General features: G+C 38.9%; 1 protein-coding gene across 2 annotated transcripts in view; it reads right to left on the reverse strand.

Annotated features, from left to right (window-relative positions):
* Nucleotides 1–16,878, reverse strand: part of SYT1 (synaptotagmin I) — a 132,656-nt gene that overhangs the window by 44,320 nt on the left and 71,458 nt on the right. For both annotated transcript variants that reach the window (XM_009327524.1, XM_009327526.1), the window contains exon 6: nucleotides 9,675–9,792. In XM_009327524.1, the coding sequence (XP_009325799.1) occupies nucleotides 9,675–9,792 (118 nt within the window). The remainder of the gene's footprint in view (nucleotides 1–9,674; nucleotides 9,793–16,878) is intronic.

The following is a 16,878-nucleotide window of genomic DNA, read 5'->3' on the forward strand; positions in this document are numbered from 1 at the left end:
GTCGTAATGAGACTGGCCCTGGAGCCAGCTGTACTGCAAAGATTTCTGGAGAGGCTCAAATAGAATTTAAGATGTTTTCTCACTAGGGCTCAATCAGGACATTATCATAGTCTCTTCACTGGAAAGGTGGATTTCACCTGCAGACCTGTATATGTAAAGTGTTCTGTGGTACCACCGGGAATCTGAACAAAAAGAGGTCCCACGAAATGGGCTTGATAGCTGAGATTAAACAGAACCCCTTACTTCTCTAACCTGAAGAAATTCCTACAGAGATGCTGCTGAGCAGCAGAGATTACATTTGGATCCTGAAATCCTCATGTGTCGCTACTTACAGAACAGGAATTAAAATTTCGTTCTGTCTACTATGAGATTATGCCCAGTTTTATAATGTATACCTGTATCTTTATTTGGCTTTTGACAAACTCAAATCTGAGAGAGATTATGTTGTGACAAAGCTCACAATTCGGAGCTTACAAATCCTCCTTTCTGCTTGCACAAAAAAGTAGAAAACAGCTGAGCTTTACAGTGGGTGGGATTCTTCATGACAGGTTTTGTGTTAGGCATGTTTTGCAAGAAAACCTCTAAATGTTACCCATTGCACGTTGGTCATTTGTGTTACATAACATTTGGATTTTGCAGTCAAATAAAGAAGTTTATGTTTGTTGGCACGCATACTGGACAGATGCTATGTGATCTGTGCTTTATTTGTGTTTTTCTTTAATGAGAGTTATATATTTTACTATTCAATAATCATTACATTAATATCTAATGTGTTGGGATGCCACAAGAAACCCCTGCACATAAATTATTTTGATTTAAAGAGAGTAAAAATTGTTGCTATTTGTAAACCTGAAGACAGCTCAGCAGAAGTGAAAGGAATTCATGTGGGGAATGAGCAATAGCATATTCATCAACAAGACAGAAAAAAGATAGCTTAATAAACAAAAGAGGAAGAAAATCTTAACCTCCTCCTATGGACTAAAGTCACTGCACTAACAACCATAAAATGTCAGGAGGTGTTCCTTCCATATTACCAGTTTTACTCTTGCATTATATTGGTGACAGAGCCATCAGTCGGGAGAAACACATCTGGCACCATTTTATCAACAAGACTGGTATAATGGAGGAAAAACCCCACAGTTTTTAGTTTAAAACCAATCATATTGTTAAGGGAGAAAAAAGACCAGATTCCTCTCTTATCTTTAGCTTTGTAAAACAATTGCCTAGCACCTTAGCTGTCCTAGAGAAACTAAATATCTAAATAAAGGTGTTGCTTCTGTAGATACTTGACTCATACCCAGCCTTGTTTTCCCCTTCAATACATAGAATCATAGAATCATTAAGGTTGGAAGAGACCTCTAAGATCATCGAGTCCAACCATCAACCCAACACCACCATGCCCACTAAACCATATCCCTAAGCACCTCATCTACACGTCTTTTAAATACGTCCAGGGATGGTGACTCAACCAATTTCATCTGAAAGTTTCACAAAATGACACATACACTTTACAATAAGATGTCTGAGGAGCTCAGTTATTCAGTTTATTACAAAGAAGATGCAAAGACACCTTAATGATGATACAGAAGACCCTCATGAAGATAGGACACTCACTGTGTTGACTTTCAACACTAATAAACAAATGCACAAGAAAAGGGCAGCTAGGCATTAAACCCAGATAAATTCTCACCTCCACCACACAGGAACTTCTTTACAGGGGAAAAGTGGCATTTCTGGGCTTCACTTTTCCACCTTGTTGGCAGGTAATTTGCAGTTAATCAAACCCTGTGACTGACTCAGCTAGAACAAAGTGGCTCGAAGGCAGCGGGGCCTGTGCTGGAAAGAAGAAACAAATCCCAAATGCTGGCTTTTCTACCTCATCAATAGCATAATGGAAGTAAAGTGAGGGATAAAATATTTGGAAAGAGAATCCCACTGAGATTCCTATCACTCTCCTGAGACACACAAAAGGCACAACAAGAATAACTGAATGTTGGCACCTCAGTCTCAATCAGCAACAAGATTGTATTTCTCTCCTGTTACCTTGAGAAGGGTAATGGGACCTTTCTGGGGAACTGCATCAACAGAAGAAAGGGCAGGATTTGACTTCCACCTTCAGTTAGAAAGCTTTTGGAAAATAAATTCTGGAATTGGCAATGGGAAAACTTCATTTCCATTTTTGTTGAATAAGCATCTCGTAGCTGCCAGCGGAGAGCTTCACTTGCCAAATGTGTGAACAGATTTGAACAACTATCACCCGTAAAGCATATACGTAAAATAATGATACTGACAAAGAACTAGAAACACCTGTCTTCCTATCTCTCTCCTTACACTGAAGTATACGCTTTCTCTGTCGTCACAGAAGTATTTTCAGCCCAGTGTACTAGAGGAGACGTGCAGTTCCCTTCTCAGCATACAACCCCTACTCCCTTCAGGGATAATTCAGGATCAGGATCAAGGGTCTAATTTGTGAAATGTTTCTTTCCATTGAGATGAGCACACAAAGGAGTTACACGTTGGAAACTGAGTCAGGAGGCATATAAGAAATAACTACATAAAGATCTAGCAGAAACTAATCATCTTTCTTGCCCACATGGGATTAAACAAACAAAAAAGGCATGTGGGATTTAAAGTAATGTATAAACTTGAATTTAAAGTTGTTTCTGTTTCTTCAAAAAGTCTTACAAACTTCATCAAACGTCAACCACGTTAACAGTGCTAATAAAATTCTCATCATGTTGTCTTAAAAACCTGTCCTGAAAAGGAAATACCCTCAATTATACTTTTCTCACTTTATGTGAACATTTAAGCACTGATCTAAACTGTATTTACAGAGATGAAAAAAGACATCTTCTTTTTGAGTTCATATTTTAATTTTTTTCTTCAAATCCATTAAAAGAAAAGACATAGGCTGCAATTTTCAGAGAGTAAAAATAAATTAAACTTACCTGTAAGAGAACTGACTAATTTCCCTAAGGACTCCAGAATCTATCTACAGTATTTCTACATCCATTTTACAGCTACTCACATTGCTATGAAATTCTTGTAGAGCTTGAAAACCTAAAGTATTGACCATCTCATTTTCATATAAGTAATTTAACACACACATCTTCACACTTGCTTTGGGACTGCATAACTGAATAAAAACATACTATAATTTAATCAGGAAGAAGCATGCATACAAACACACACAAAATGCATTATTTAGATGTGGCTATTCAAAAGAATAAGAAGTCTTCCTGCTCTCTGTTTTGGGGAAGGGAGCGTGGGGGGAAATCAACAGCAATGCCAGAAAATTATGACTACTGGCTGGCAGAATCCACACAGCTGGGTGCTGACCTCCTGTACCTTTGGTCAGTGTGTACGATTAAGGAGATGTACACATACAATAAGCTTTCTTTCCTTTCTCAAATCAAGAAGCTGTTCAAACACCTCCTGAGCCCAGGCAATTTTTCAGCACAGTGTTTGTCCTAAGGTTTCTCAGAGCAGTGCCTACAGGTTTTGTACAGCTTCACTGGTAATCAGCAGGCACAATCTATTTTTCCTCATCTTATGCACAGGAGGAAAAAAAGAGCAGAACAATTTGACTCTGCTTCTTTGTAGGAGTTGCCACATTTGATGTTTCATCTAATACAATATATTATTGTGTGCAATAGCCTGTAGCATATGATTCAGTGGAAATTGTGTACTCACTCCAAAATGGACAATTACCTGACAGCTTCCTCCTAAGACTCTCCAAAATGCCCTGGAATATGAGAGTTTATGTATCCTTTAACGTGGCTTCTATGATGAATGCATTGTAATTTGGAATATATTTTGATTTTGGAATTGCCGCCTTCAGCTTTTAACTTGAGGAAGAAGGTGGTTTGACGTCGAACGCTCAAGTTGGGATTAGAAGAAACAACTCCCTAAGACCTTATCTACCCATTGAAAGAGGACCATTTCAGACAAGACTCCCCGTCCCTACTGCCCAGTCTTAAGGAAGATGTCACCAATAGGAATCTTATTCCGGGCAGGAGAGAAAGATTTTAACATGATGGAGCTTTGGTGACTGGTCCCATCACCACTGTAGGAGCCCACAGTGAATTTACTGTGATGCTGTGAGACCGCTTTGCAAAGCGTTAGAGAGATGTATTGCTGCAGCCACCTACTGTTGGAAGTTCTGCCAGTGTATTACAGAGAGATACTGAGATATTAGATGTTGTAGAAATCCTCACAGTAAGTAGAGACCTTAAAATACTTGTTGGTAGTGATCTCTGTGGGGTTCTTTAGGATTAGGCTAGTCGCAAATGCAGCTGTTGTGGTGGTGGTGTTTGTTGTTTATTTTTACTTTTGTCTTTTAATAAGGCCGTTTACTTTTCCCTTAATACTCACTGAGTTATGCTTACAATATGGCTTATAGCAAGGCCATGGCACTATTGGTGTATTTCTCTTCTCATAATATTGCATTCGTGTTAGCTAGCTTTTAAAGTTTCTTATGTTTTAATGAAGTTATTAAAGTGAATGCTCTGACTGCATAATTCATGAGCATTCACTCTGTCTTCATAGAGCTGGTCTCAAAACAATTTTTAATTTTTCAATTCTTTTCTAAGACACCTAACCAAGCCTTTTGAATTTGAATGCGATATTTAAAATAAATGTCTAATTGTAGAAAACTAGCTTTATTTCTGCTATAGTACCATTTGGTCCCCAGAGGCAGTTCTGATTTATAGTATTTGCTTGGCAGATACAAAGAAGTGCTGCGTATCTTCTATTCGTAACTCATAAATATTGAGATTAGCTTTCACACATAATGGACTGGATTACAGGCCGCTTTCTCTTCACGGCTGTATCTGCAGCTTTCTGCAGAAGGAAGAGCACATGGATCCAGTCACAATCTACTTCTCCTTGCAGTTCTTCCTAAGCATCAATTTGGCATTAGTAGGTACAGTTTAGGGTCTGCTATCGTATTTGCTACTTGGCAACAGTTCCAAGGCAATACCTGAGCCCGTGCCAGCTAGGGCATCTCCTCCCCGTTGAAACTTGGGGTCTGACCGGGGGGAACGGTGAGAGGCAGCAGCGCTGAAGAGGTAAGGGGAGGGTACATTGCTTGCTACTAGGATACACTCCTGGTAATTAGATTGACTAAAAGCTAAGCATACTAAAATAATACAGAGACAACAAAACCACATTAGCTTTCAAAGATTTTTAGAAGGAATAAACCATACTGAAATTAATCCTGAAAAGATGATAAGCTATGTTAAGGCTTACACTTATTATCAGCTACTAAGAGATGACTTTTTGATATAAAACAGTATTTTGCCAGTAATACGTAGAGCCACTGAAGTTCTTCAAAAAGGCATTTAGGCTGAAGGGCCTGGGTAGCTAAACACCCATAACATCAGTCTGTCCCGGTGCCAGCCCCAGGCTCTTCTGAGGGTTCAGAGGGAAAATGCTTTTCAATGTATTCAGGTAATTTATTTCAATGATTGGCTTGGTCAAAGCAGGAAAAGCTGCTGGAAGTTGAAATGAAAGCTTTTATTTCAAGCCAGGAGCAAAAATGAATACAAATGGAGGGTATGACTAAATACATGGAAATCCATAGAGCTGCCTGCAAAAATGTGTATTAATAGTGGGAATATTCCTATGTAATAAAAGAAGCACCCCATTTATTGCACAGTCCACATTTAGCTGCTAGTCAGATGTGCTGAGGGTTAAACAACCATTTTTTCTTTAGAAAATAAGTAAAAAATACAAATACAAAACAAGATTAAAATGAATTTAGATAGAAGTTTTATACTCATTTAAATCCGTATCTGAAATCATGACCACTTTTATTTAAATGAATCTCTTACAGGGGAGCTGCAGATAATTCTTGCCCTCTCTCTGCAGCTGAAGGCATTGTAAACCTGAATAAAGTATCATAATTCATAGATGACCCTTGTGAACCGAACGGCATTGCTAGGCTGCATTGTGCTCTTATTGAGGAATTAGTCAGACTGTATCTCTATGGCCTGTTTGGAGAGATTAAACTGCAAATTGGTTTTGAAATCTTCCAGTTTTGCAAATCATCTAAATGAAATTAAAATTAAAAAAACCCAACACAGTGACTTGGGAGTCTAAGTTCCCTTGATTTGCCGTAAGACCTAAGCTTCTAAGTCTCGTAGATGTTTTGGGTGAGGGATACCTATAAAGCCATGTAACCCGAGTTTACCAAATTCAGACAAATAAAAATAATCTCTTTATAGCTGACGTTCCTACATATCACCTGCCAGATGTCAGATTCATTAAAAATGCATCTGAATATAATTTAAATAATTAAAATGCCATTTAAAAACATGCATAATTGTTTGCCAGAGGCCCTTGCTCACCAGAAGTAATAATTTCCACTTGTGGTGACTTGACGAGCTCAGGCTGAACAGTTCCGGTGTTTGAGCCAAGGTTTGCTTTAGTCACAGCCTGATGTTGCCAGTCAGTTTAAAACCTGGGAGTTTATTGCTCAGATGGGTGATCTGGTTTTGTTACAAGGAGTCTAATGAATTTGATGATTAGTCTGTTGTCTTTTATTGTCTGTTTCCGAAGTAATTTGTGCTTGGCTTTTGACTGCCAATACAATTTATGGAAAAGTTCAAAACACTGGAGAGAAAGGCTTTTTTTTTTTTTCCCCAACTGTAGTAACTATTAAATGGGATATATATGCTGACTAGCAGGATTAAGGTTTCACCAGTAGAATTTCACCCTGTAGAAATGCTAGGAAAGGTAGTACTTCAATCTACTGTGATCAGTCTCTTGCTTTTGATAGGTACTTTCTTAACTGGGCTCTATATCTGCAAAACATAAAATATACATGTTGAAAATCAAGCATGTTTTTAAGTCCGACTGACCACAATTATGGATGCATTCCAATTTTTAATAAATTACTAAATACAAGTGCAGAAGACTACTGAGCCACAGAAACTGGTTCTTTGTATTGGGACTAAAGATAACATACATGCTAAAGCTTTCCACACCGTTGAGGTGCAAAGGCACAGCAGATATTTACTAGCAGCAGTAATACTCAAGATGTGGAGAGAAGCAGCCAGAAGCAAACGGCAAGGTCGCCCGCCGCTGTGCTGCGAATGCTTGGCGGTGCTGTGTCAGACCTCCTGCAGGAGCCAGGGCCTGGCTCCTCCTTTCTGCAAGGCAGATAAACTCCACAGAGAGGCATAAAGGCTGGATGCAAGAGAAAGCAGAGCCCTTTCCAAATGTCTGTCTTCTGCTTTTCCAGCATCTTCTCCAAAATAGGAGAGAATAACAAAAAGACATATTCTAAACTCAAAAACCAGATACTTTTTTGCCTATTTTTGACAAACTTCTAAGATTTTTTTCCCCATCTGTGTCAACTACATAATTCTCACCTCTTGCTAATGGCTTTCCCTTGGTGACAGTAAGTGCAGTTGAGTACATAGGTAACATTCGGTTTGAGATCACATTTGATTGTTAACATTTTCCCACCTCCACTGCAACGCAAAACTTGCTGTTTTGCAAAACGAAAAACCATTTTAGTATCTAGAGAAAATAACAAAACTAGTGGGGAAAGCGTTCGCTAATCGAGATAGATAAAATCCTGTCACCTTCATTACCACTTAGCAGTACCGTACTTTGAGAGTAGGTATTATTTAGTGTGAATAATGACAACAGAATCTCAGCTTGATTTCAAAAGTTATTTCTGCATAATTTATTTAAAAGATAAATTCCCTAATGAAAGATACTGGATCCACTTTAAACCAACATTATTTCATCTATAATTACTGCCTCAGGAATACCGTACTAACTGCCATTTATCACTGTCAGTGACTTTTGAATTCTTGCTACAACCATGGTATCCCATTGGGTTTGTTTGTCTCCAAGAGAACATGATGTTTCTAGTTTGGCATGGCCCTAAAAAAGGAGAACAAAACCTGTCATCCCCTAGAAATATATTTAAATGTCCTCTATGTGCTTCAGCATATAGAGGAGAGTAAGCCCATTCATTTCCTCATAGTTATTTCCAACACAATGCATTATATTTTCCATCTGAAATTTGTAGAAGGTCTTCGGTTCACTAGTGCTTCCCCTGCCCCTTTGTTTCTTTTCTTATGAGCTGAGTACCCATTATCCATCACATTTCTCGCAAAGCTTGGAAAAGAATATAGATGCTCTGGCTCTTAGAGCTGCATTTCAGTCAAAAACCCCCACACTTCCTCATTATGAGAATCTAATCTTTCATTAGGAAACAATTAGGAAGTAAATGTGCTTAAGAACATTAATTTGCAATTGGTTCAGCACGAGCATTAGGGAAACTATTAGCAGTGTGTCCTAATCCAATGTCCATTTTAGACCAGAAAAAGCTAGACTTGATTGAGGTAATGACCACAACAATATTTTGACATCTTTTACTTTATTATGTCTGTTGCTGTGCAGTGGAAGACTTCAGAAGCAAATAAAATAAAAAAAAGATAACTGGTTACTGGTAAGAGACTTTGTTTTCCCTCACTTTGTGAAGGTCCTCCTGTTATTGTTCATCAGAAGTGGTAAGCCCTTCAGGCTTGCTTTTAGCAGGTTCCCATTTCTCTGTGTATTTTGGATATAACTCTTACCTTGTGCTAAGATTATAAGGAAATAAAAGCAAAACGCTTTTTTCTTGTCACTTCCTAATTCAAAACTGGCGATTACATCATCTGTATGTTAGTGACAGCTGTAAAAGTTTTCAGTTCTAGAGCTGCACTGGCAATATCCTCATTCTCAACGGTCGGTAGAAACCGTCTCTTTTAAACAGAAGGTATATAAAATAAAATTCTCCTGGAAAGACCTCTCCTTATAAAGCATCTTGTTATTTAATTTGGTCTCAGCTAATTGGCAATTTAGACAGTAATTTGTGTCCAAACTCCAGACACAGCAAAGAACAGAAGCCTACATGGAGCTCCACCAGGTCCTTGGGACACAGCCCTACCAGGGACACAGCCCTGATGTCACGTGGCTGACTGCACCCTCCCTTAGAGATGGCATACATCATCTCACGGCGTGTATAGCCTTGCTACGAGGAAAGACTACGAGGACTCTTTGTAGGTACTGAGCATGCTGGAGATATCAACCTGACTGACTACCACAAGTGCAAGACTGTCATTTTGATTGCTGGTGCATATGCAAATGCAGAGCACTCCCAACTCTGCACATGGGAGCAATCACACCTGAGCCCTTCAAATGTAGAAACAATTATCCTAGCACCTCAACCAGCAGTCAGCACGGTGACCTGTGGTGAGTTCCTCTATTATGTATTATCAGTAACATTGCAGGGAAATGCTCATGTTTTGTGAGATTAAACAGACAATAGAAATTGTAGTCAGATTTTTTTCTCTTGCCTGAATAGTCTGTATTTATCTCCACGCAACAGGAGAGAAGGAAAGTACAGAGAGCTTACACTGTCGTCTGACTGTTTAACTCTTCAGACCTTGTCTTGGAGTGGAATGCAATGTATAATGAAATTTCTTTTTTTAAGCTAGAATGAGTTCTGATATACTCACTCATGCTCTAACTTTCAGAAAACACAAACCGCATTTTTCAGGCAGTGAACAAGAGCCCTTACCTTCTCAACCAAGAGATCTCCAATAGAAAATGAGTTGATTTTCTGCCTTTACGGGCCTGCAAAATCTACAAGCAGGTTTTCATGCACGTACCTGATAGTCCACCGACATCCATCTTCTTCAGGTTCTTTGCCTCCAGAATGACGACAGTCAGTTTGCCAGCAGTAGGCACATAACGGAGGGAGAAGCAGATATCACCCAGTTTTTCTTGCTGTGAAAGCAAACAAGACATGGTGTTATATTTTAATCATTTATTGTACCTTTTAAAAATACAATTGTGAAAGCGCCACAGAAAATTAACAGGATTACATCTCAAACTCCTGTTGTTAAACGAAACATTCAAATGAACAATATGAGATATCTGCCAAAAGTTGCCCAGCTTAAATCCTTGATAACCTCAAGTCCGTTGCAGCAACTGGAGTTCACAGCAACTATCCTGTATGGAGCCAAATGACAAGATACGTGCTGGCTGCAAAGTAAGTTACACTGCTCAGCATTTCACCCCTGACAATCAGGGTCCCACAAATACTGTTTGCCCTTTAAACCAAGTCATGACTGGGGTTTTTCTTCAGGCTGTGTTTCAGTGGAAATCAATTAACACACACGCACACACAACCACTAGACTGCTTTCTGCGAAACAGTAACATGGATCTTTCTCATCACACTTTGTCACAAAAGCAAAAAGTATAAAAAACACAAAGCACAAAACATTCAGTATAAAAAAAGACTTGTCTTCTATCTGACAGGCAAAAAACCCAAGGCAGATACAGGCTGGGAAAGCACACAGTGCATCCCTCCTCACATCAGGAATGGTTGGAAGGATTTGGTTTTGCCTTCAGCCTTGCAGCCTATCATCTGGGATCCTGCCAAATGCAACCTTTTGCAATTCATTGCTTAGTACCTTCCTAACAGTCCTGGCAAAGAGGGAAAGGCTGGATTATGTTCAGAATTACAGGAACTTTGTTTTAAAAGGAGGAGTAATAGATTTGAACTTGCAGATATGAGAGAGAGAGGGAAAAAAAAGAGGAGAGTACTGCTTAGAAATGATCACTAGGATGATCTGAGCTGCCTTCCTCCTTCCTTTCAGGCACAACGGTATCTCTAGGTTAACAAGGTTGCTTTTGAGACAAGAAGAATCAGGTTAAATGAACAGTCCAATAAAGCATTTCAGACAGCAATGCTTCTCTTTCAAAGACAGTAGCTCTTATGGCACATGTCTGTTTCCACAATTTATTCTGGCAGTAGAGCATAAAGTACATTTCTATCAAGATATATCTTTGGTTCCAGTATTTTGTTAGAATAAATTGGAAGGTTGGTTGCTGAAAATTTTTGGGAGTGTATCCAAGCTCTTTGTTAAGACAGTAGGTAGTTTTTTGCAGGAATGATGCACTTTTTCCCTGTACCACAAATGCAGAAAGAACATGGCAATTTACCAGGTTCAAAGAGCCAAGGGGAAAGAGGCAAAGTCAGAACCTTACCTAAAAAGCTGGGGGAACACTACTGAGAGCAACTGGCTCACATATTCATGGATGTAGTGGCTGTTTCCTAGAGAAAAGACAGCCCATGTCCTAAGGACTTTACCATCCATGTAAAAGGAACCAAAATTCCTTTACAACTGGGAGCTCAAGCTTCCAAGTCATTTAAGAGAAACTGAACTTTATCCACTGAGCCAAATTTTCAGCATCAGTGGCAGTTCTTCTCTCAACAGCTCTTACACGCAATCACTTTTTATCCAGGTTTGGATAAGCATCTGCAGTATATCCGTCTGAAGGATGCATGCCAGATACTCAGCTATACTTCAGGGTTTACATCTTCCTCCCTTATCAAAAGGTGCGTGGGCTTGTCTCAGAAGACTTTCCTGGGGACGCGTGATTCTTTGTTGTTCCCAACAAAAGACTGGAGTGGCATATATAAGAATGGCATCACGTAGTTATTGTTCCTTTTAATTTAAAAAAACTTAGAAACTGCAATAATAATGCAACACCTATAAAGTGACAGACTCTGAATTGATTATTACAAGTTGGGAATGAGACCTAGGGATTGTAATAGATAGTTCCCTGCAAAACATCAGCTCAGTAATCACCAGTGGTGAAAACATACAGAACACACACAGTTATGTATAATTAGGAAATGCTCAGAGAGAACACAACAAAATAGCTCATGATGTTAAATGTGTGTATCATGTATAAAAACACTGTAAGAATGCACATGTGCCAGTATCTTGAAAACTGGTGCAGTTATGGTGTCCTCCCCACCTCAGAAAGAATATGATAGAATTAGATTCCAAGAAAAGCAGCAGCAATGATCAAAGATATGACACAGCTTCTGCAGAAGGAACAGCTAAGTAGATTAGGACTCTTCAGGCTGGAAAGGGACTGGTTGGGGAGCAGTATCCTAGAGACCTCTATCTGACCCAGGAGGGCTATAATGATGTTATGACCTTGCTCAAAAGAAGAGATCCTAATACCAGAAAATGTAAATTTTTAACTCATATCTAGAATAACCTAAGATGTCCTTCACAGCATGGACTGCACTTCTATGGAAGGACTTACTATGCCTCCCTGTCTGCATATACTGTTATAAATCCCAGCATAGATTCAGATCATGGAAATAAGGATTTCAGCCGTACAATCTGCATAGCTCATGCTCGCCTCTAACTGAGCCTGCAATGACAGCAAAGCACGTTCCTGTTCCCCTGACATTCGGTTTTGGAAGTCCATATTGGCTAGGCTAATGGTGGAGTTGATCTATCACCTGCAGCTTGTTCAGAATGGAAGAAATCAATTGCTTATTGATTTGCGTTATCATGATCACAGCTCACCCAGCCGCCCAGTCTTCTCCGCGGTCACTGTTCTATTACATGGTAGACTTGGTTTAAATTAGTCTGGCTGATTCATGGGGCTCTGAATAAGACTGAAACAGTATATTTGAAAGCTCGTTTTAGTCCCCCCTCGTAGAGACCTTTGTACTCATGTATCACCCGACATTCAAGGGCTCTGCCCTCACCTCTAGATTCACTAGGCGGAGCTTTGGTTGTAGCAGCACAGGAACTTGTATTCCTTGTATTCCTCAGAAATGTACCTCATTGGCAGACTATCTAAACATCTATTTTGGAAGGTACTTTTAAATCAAGACCATGCTTCTAATTGTTCCTTTGATTGGGGTTTGGTTGTTTTTTTGATTTTTTTTTGGTACTTATGTTGAGACTAGGGTGTGTTTAGTAAGCATAAAATGGTGTTAGGATTGTTGTTTCTGATCCGAGTGCTTCAGCAGAGGCTGGAGGAGGTACTTTACAAACACAGTTATTGCCACGGAGACCATCACCTCTCACCAGCCTTTCTCCATTTGTAATCATGTTATGCTTCTGTTGAAATATCACAATTGTCTACACAGGAGAGTAATTTTATGAGAGCATTTAATGCATTTTTAGCCCCTTTTAATGTAATTTTAGCTGCAGGAAGCACGGAGAAGAAGCCAGCATCATGTAAACAGCCAGTTTTTCATAGATCACCAGCAAGCCATGGGAAATAGCAGCAGATGATGGGCTTATTCCAGTGAATAACTTGAAGAAAAAGCATAGGTACCTCTTAAAATGCCTACAGAATCACATTTAGTACTTTTTTGTTGTTATTAAAACCTGTACTAACTGCATTTCTTCAATATTTCTTGCACTTTTAACATTTTCTCTTTGCATGACTGCCACAAGTTTTCTATTCCTAACCGGTTTAGTTTTTTTTTTATTTATTTTATTTTAAAAATATTTGTCAGGCAAAATACTGCAAGTGGCAGCACTGCAATGAAGCAACAAAAAGCAATCACTAGAGGTGTGGTTTGCAGGAGATAATTACAAACCCCTGCAGGGCTATGAGGTACAGATGAGTGCTTCTGGTATGGTGATTATCTCATGGAGGTGCCTTATTGTTATTATGAATTTCTTTCAGCCCTATGTATAAATAATTTATGTTAGTAAATTACTTTGATCTCTGATGGAAACTGTAAGTTAGTGTTAGAAACTTCCAACTGGGAGGTTCATAGACATTAACCTATTCATGTATAATGCCTAAACACCAATCAAAAGACTCTCTCCATCTAAGCAACTTCATAACTTCATTACATTTAAAGAGGATGCAATGGAGCAGAACATAAATGACACAGACAGCGCTGCTAACACTTCTTCAGCTTAGAAAAGGCTATTTGAAGTCCTGTTGAGAACCTGGACTTTTTAGAGACGACTCTAAGTGGCTCCTGCCTGTCTCATGTTTCTTCTCGTATTTGTCAGTAGTCATTTTTGCCTTGACAGTACACTCTCCTAATGAGCTACAGAGGAAAATGCTATTTATGCAGATTACTCTCATCCACACTGCAGAATCTCTAACAGCGATATCTATCTTCTTAATATAAACATTTTTGTGGAAGATACTGTGAGAAAGTTGATGCTTGCAGCTCTCTTGGTAAAACAATACCAAAATAATGAGCCACAGCACCATATGCTTTTTCCTAATTGGATCTAAGACTCCAAAATAGTCAGTAGAGGAAGGATATAAATGCAGTGAGGTGGGTTTCCAACTTCAATACCTGGTTTTGATTGTGGATATTTGCATAAGCCTGAAAGAAACACAATAGGACATGGTTTATGGGTGAAGACCCAAAATACAATCTTCCACCAATCAGTATTTACAATGGAAGCTCATAACGTTCACTGTATAGTTTTCACACAAACCAAAATGTTTTAAAACTCTGCAGAGAAAACAGGGACAGCATAAAGGTGGGTTATAAGCTAAATTAGAGTCTTCCAAATTCAGGAAACCCAGGTAAACTGTAATGACAGAATCTCTCATCCTAATTCCCACATCCACGGGCTTCAGACAGTTTTGAGGCCATTGTATTGTGTCTACACACAGAGATCTCAAATCCAACAAACTCCTCCTCTTGGCACGTAAACCATGAATACACTAAGCCACAAAGGTGTCGCAATAATACTAGTAACAGAATCGCATGGATGCAGAAATGGGTGACATGAACTGGCCATAACTTCAATTAAACCACCACAGCAAGTGGGCAGAATTAGCAACCCACATGCATAGCTGGGATCGACAACTGGGAAAATACTGCTCCTCCACACCGCTCAGGACAAATAGGGATCATATTGGGAAAAGGAAATACTGGTTTGTTGGGCTCCCCCTTTTTCTTTAAACCTGAAACTGTATTGCCACAGCAGCTGTCCTTAACATTACCAGCTTCAAAGGCATTGAATTCTTTATAAATACATGGTTAAAGAAAAGGAGAAAATTTCAAACCTGCAATAGGTACAACCAGGAAAGAAAGACAATCTTTTTCTCTTATGCTTGCAAATCAGGGACTAGATGACCCCACAATATGCAGACGATTCTGCCACAATTCAACAAAGGAGTGGGAAGTGAGCAAGAAGCTCTTAAAACTCAGTTTGCATAAATAGGCTAGAAATAGATGGTGCAGCAGGGAAAGATAAAGGAGAACCGCAAAGAGAAAGAAAAGCTGGAGCTAATGTGTCAACCCGTTATTATAGCACTTTTGGAGACTATCACGTGAATAGGTATGCATACCAAGTACCACTGTACCCCAAAGTCCATGAATGACTTTTGGGATAAAGTACTGAGAGCGAATAGGAGAGGTAGAGTACTCCCAACCCTTTTCAATCAAAAGGCTGATTGCAGAAGTAGCTATTTCAGACTTGCAAAATGTTAACTATAAACCCAGTCAATATAAACTTGAGGACTTTAACAACTAAACCATTAATCTGCCAAGCAGAATAATTCCTTTGCTGTCTAAAAGAATTCCATGCCCATGAACAGAGCAGCCATGATGTTATACAGCTAGCAGTAAATAGGTGCTAAATGCCTCCAGAGAGAAGGAAGAACCTTCTTCATGACTGTACCTACTGCACTTTTGAAGAAAATATTTTAAAACAATAAAATATGAACAGACAATGACCCACTGCATGTTTCCTTATTCAAGGATCAGTCTTTATTCTCAGGAATAACACACTTGTCTTACAAAATGGAAGTACAGAGTGTCTGGGATCAAAAGTCTCTCCCGTTCGCTTTTACTAACATTATTTCAGAAGTGTCTTCATAGGTTATACCCTCTTCAAATGTGCCAACTTGGCCATAAAAGGAAGCTCCTGTTAATGTAAAGTGTTCAGGTACAAGCCACATAACAAGTAAATTAAGAAGCAAAGCAAAGTGAAATAGGTTACAGCAGGAGATCTCAGAAGAAACAGAGGGTTCTTGAGGCAAAGATCCAGAGGGCTCGTTGTGGATGCTGCAAAAAAGGGATTAGCAGTGACAACAGGCTAAAGAGATGGAAAGACTGATGCTAGGTGAACAGAGAACAGAAATAGAAGCAAAGGTCCATGAGGTAAGTTTTAAAAGGAAGAAGTATTAGGGCAGACAGGGAACAATCTTCCAAATGAAGTTAATTTATTAAAGGTATCAGGAGGTGGCATCTGTAGGGATACAGTCATGGTATAAAGTAGGAGTGAGAAAGAGCCAAAAGAAATGGTTTAATTCCATATTCTTTTTGACTGATTTCCCTACTACAGTCCTACTCTCTGACTCCTCTGTGATACAACTTCTGTATGCCAGCACTACATTTTACCTTTGCTTAAAAGGAACAGACCTGGCAGGATCTTTCTGTGGAGATAAAAATCTACTTTTTTTTCCTTTTTTTTCCCCCCTCTGAACAGCACTACTTGACACAGAAGTTCTTCACAAATCTCTTGTCTTCTTATTGCAATATATATATAGAAAGGTAGTAGATTGCATTTCTTTTAACTGCTCTAATTATGTAATATTCTCCAACACAATGGTAAATCGGACTTGAAAGCAAGTTGGGCAATAATTTGAACCAGCCAATGTTATTAAAAAATTAACAAGTCAGATTTTGTCAGCTTCCTCCTTTTAGTCGTCTTTACATTTTTAACTGTTTAGAGAAAGCACTTCTAATACTGCTTTCTAAAAAGCAGAGGAAATGGAAAGAGAAAACACTGTTATTATTAGTAGAAAATGACACTTCACGGTCATCAGTTTAAAAGCATTACAATCAGCTGCCTCTTGCAAAATGAGAAATGCTGTGGCTGAAGGCACTTGAAATCAAAGATTAGCAGAAACGCACCCTCATTTCCAAACAAGAGGCCATGCTACCAAACATACTGAGTTCTTAATTAAACAAGAAGAAAATGAATTTCTTAAATAAATGAGAAAGGGAGGAATGAATATAAAAGAAACATATATACACCTGAACATCATAGCCTGGTTTT

Source organism: Pygoscelis adeliae, unplaced genomic scaffold, assembly GCF_000699105.1.
Source record: "Pygoscelis adeliae isolate BGI_AS28 unplaced genomic scaffold, ASM69910v1 Scaffold113, whole genome shotgun sequence".
Lineage (NCBI taxonomy): Eukaryota > Metazoa > Chordata > Aves > Sphenisciformes > Spheniscidae > Pygoscelis > Pygoscelis adeliae.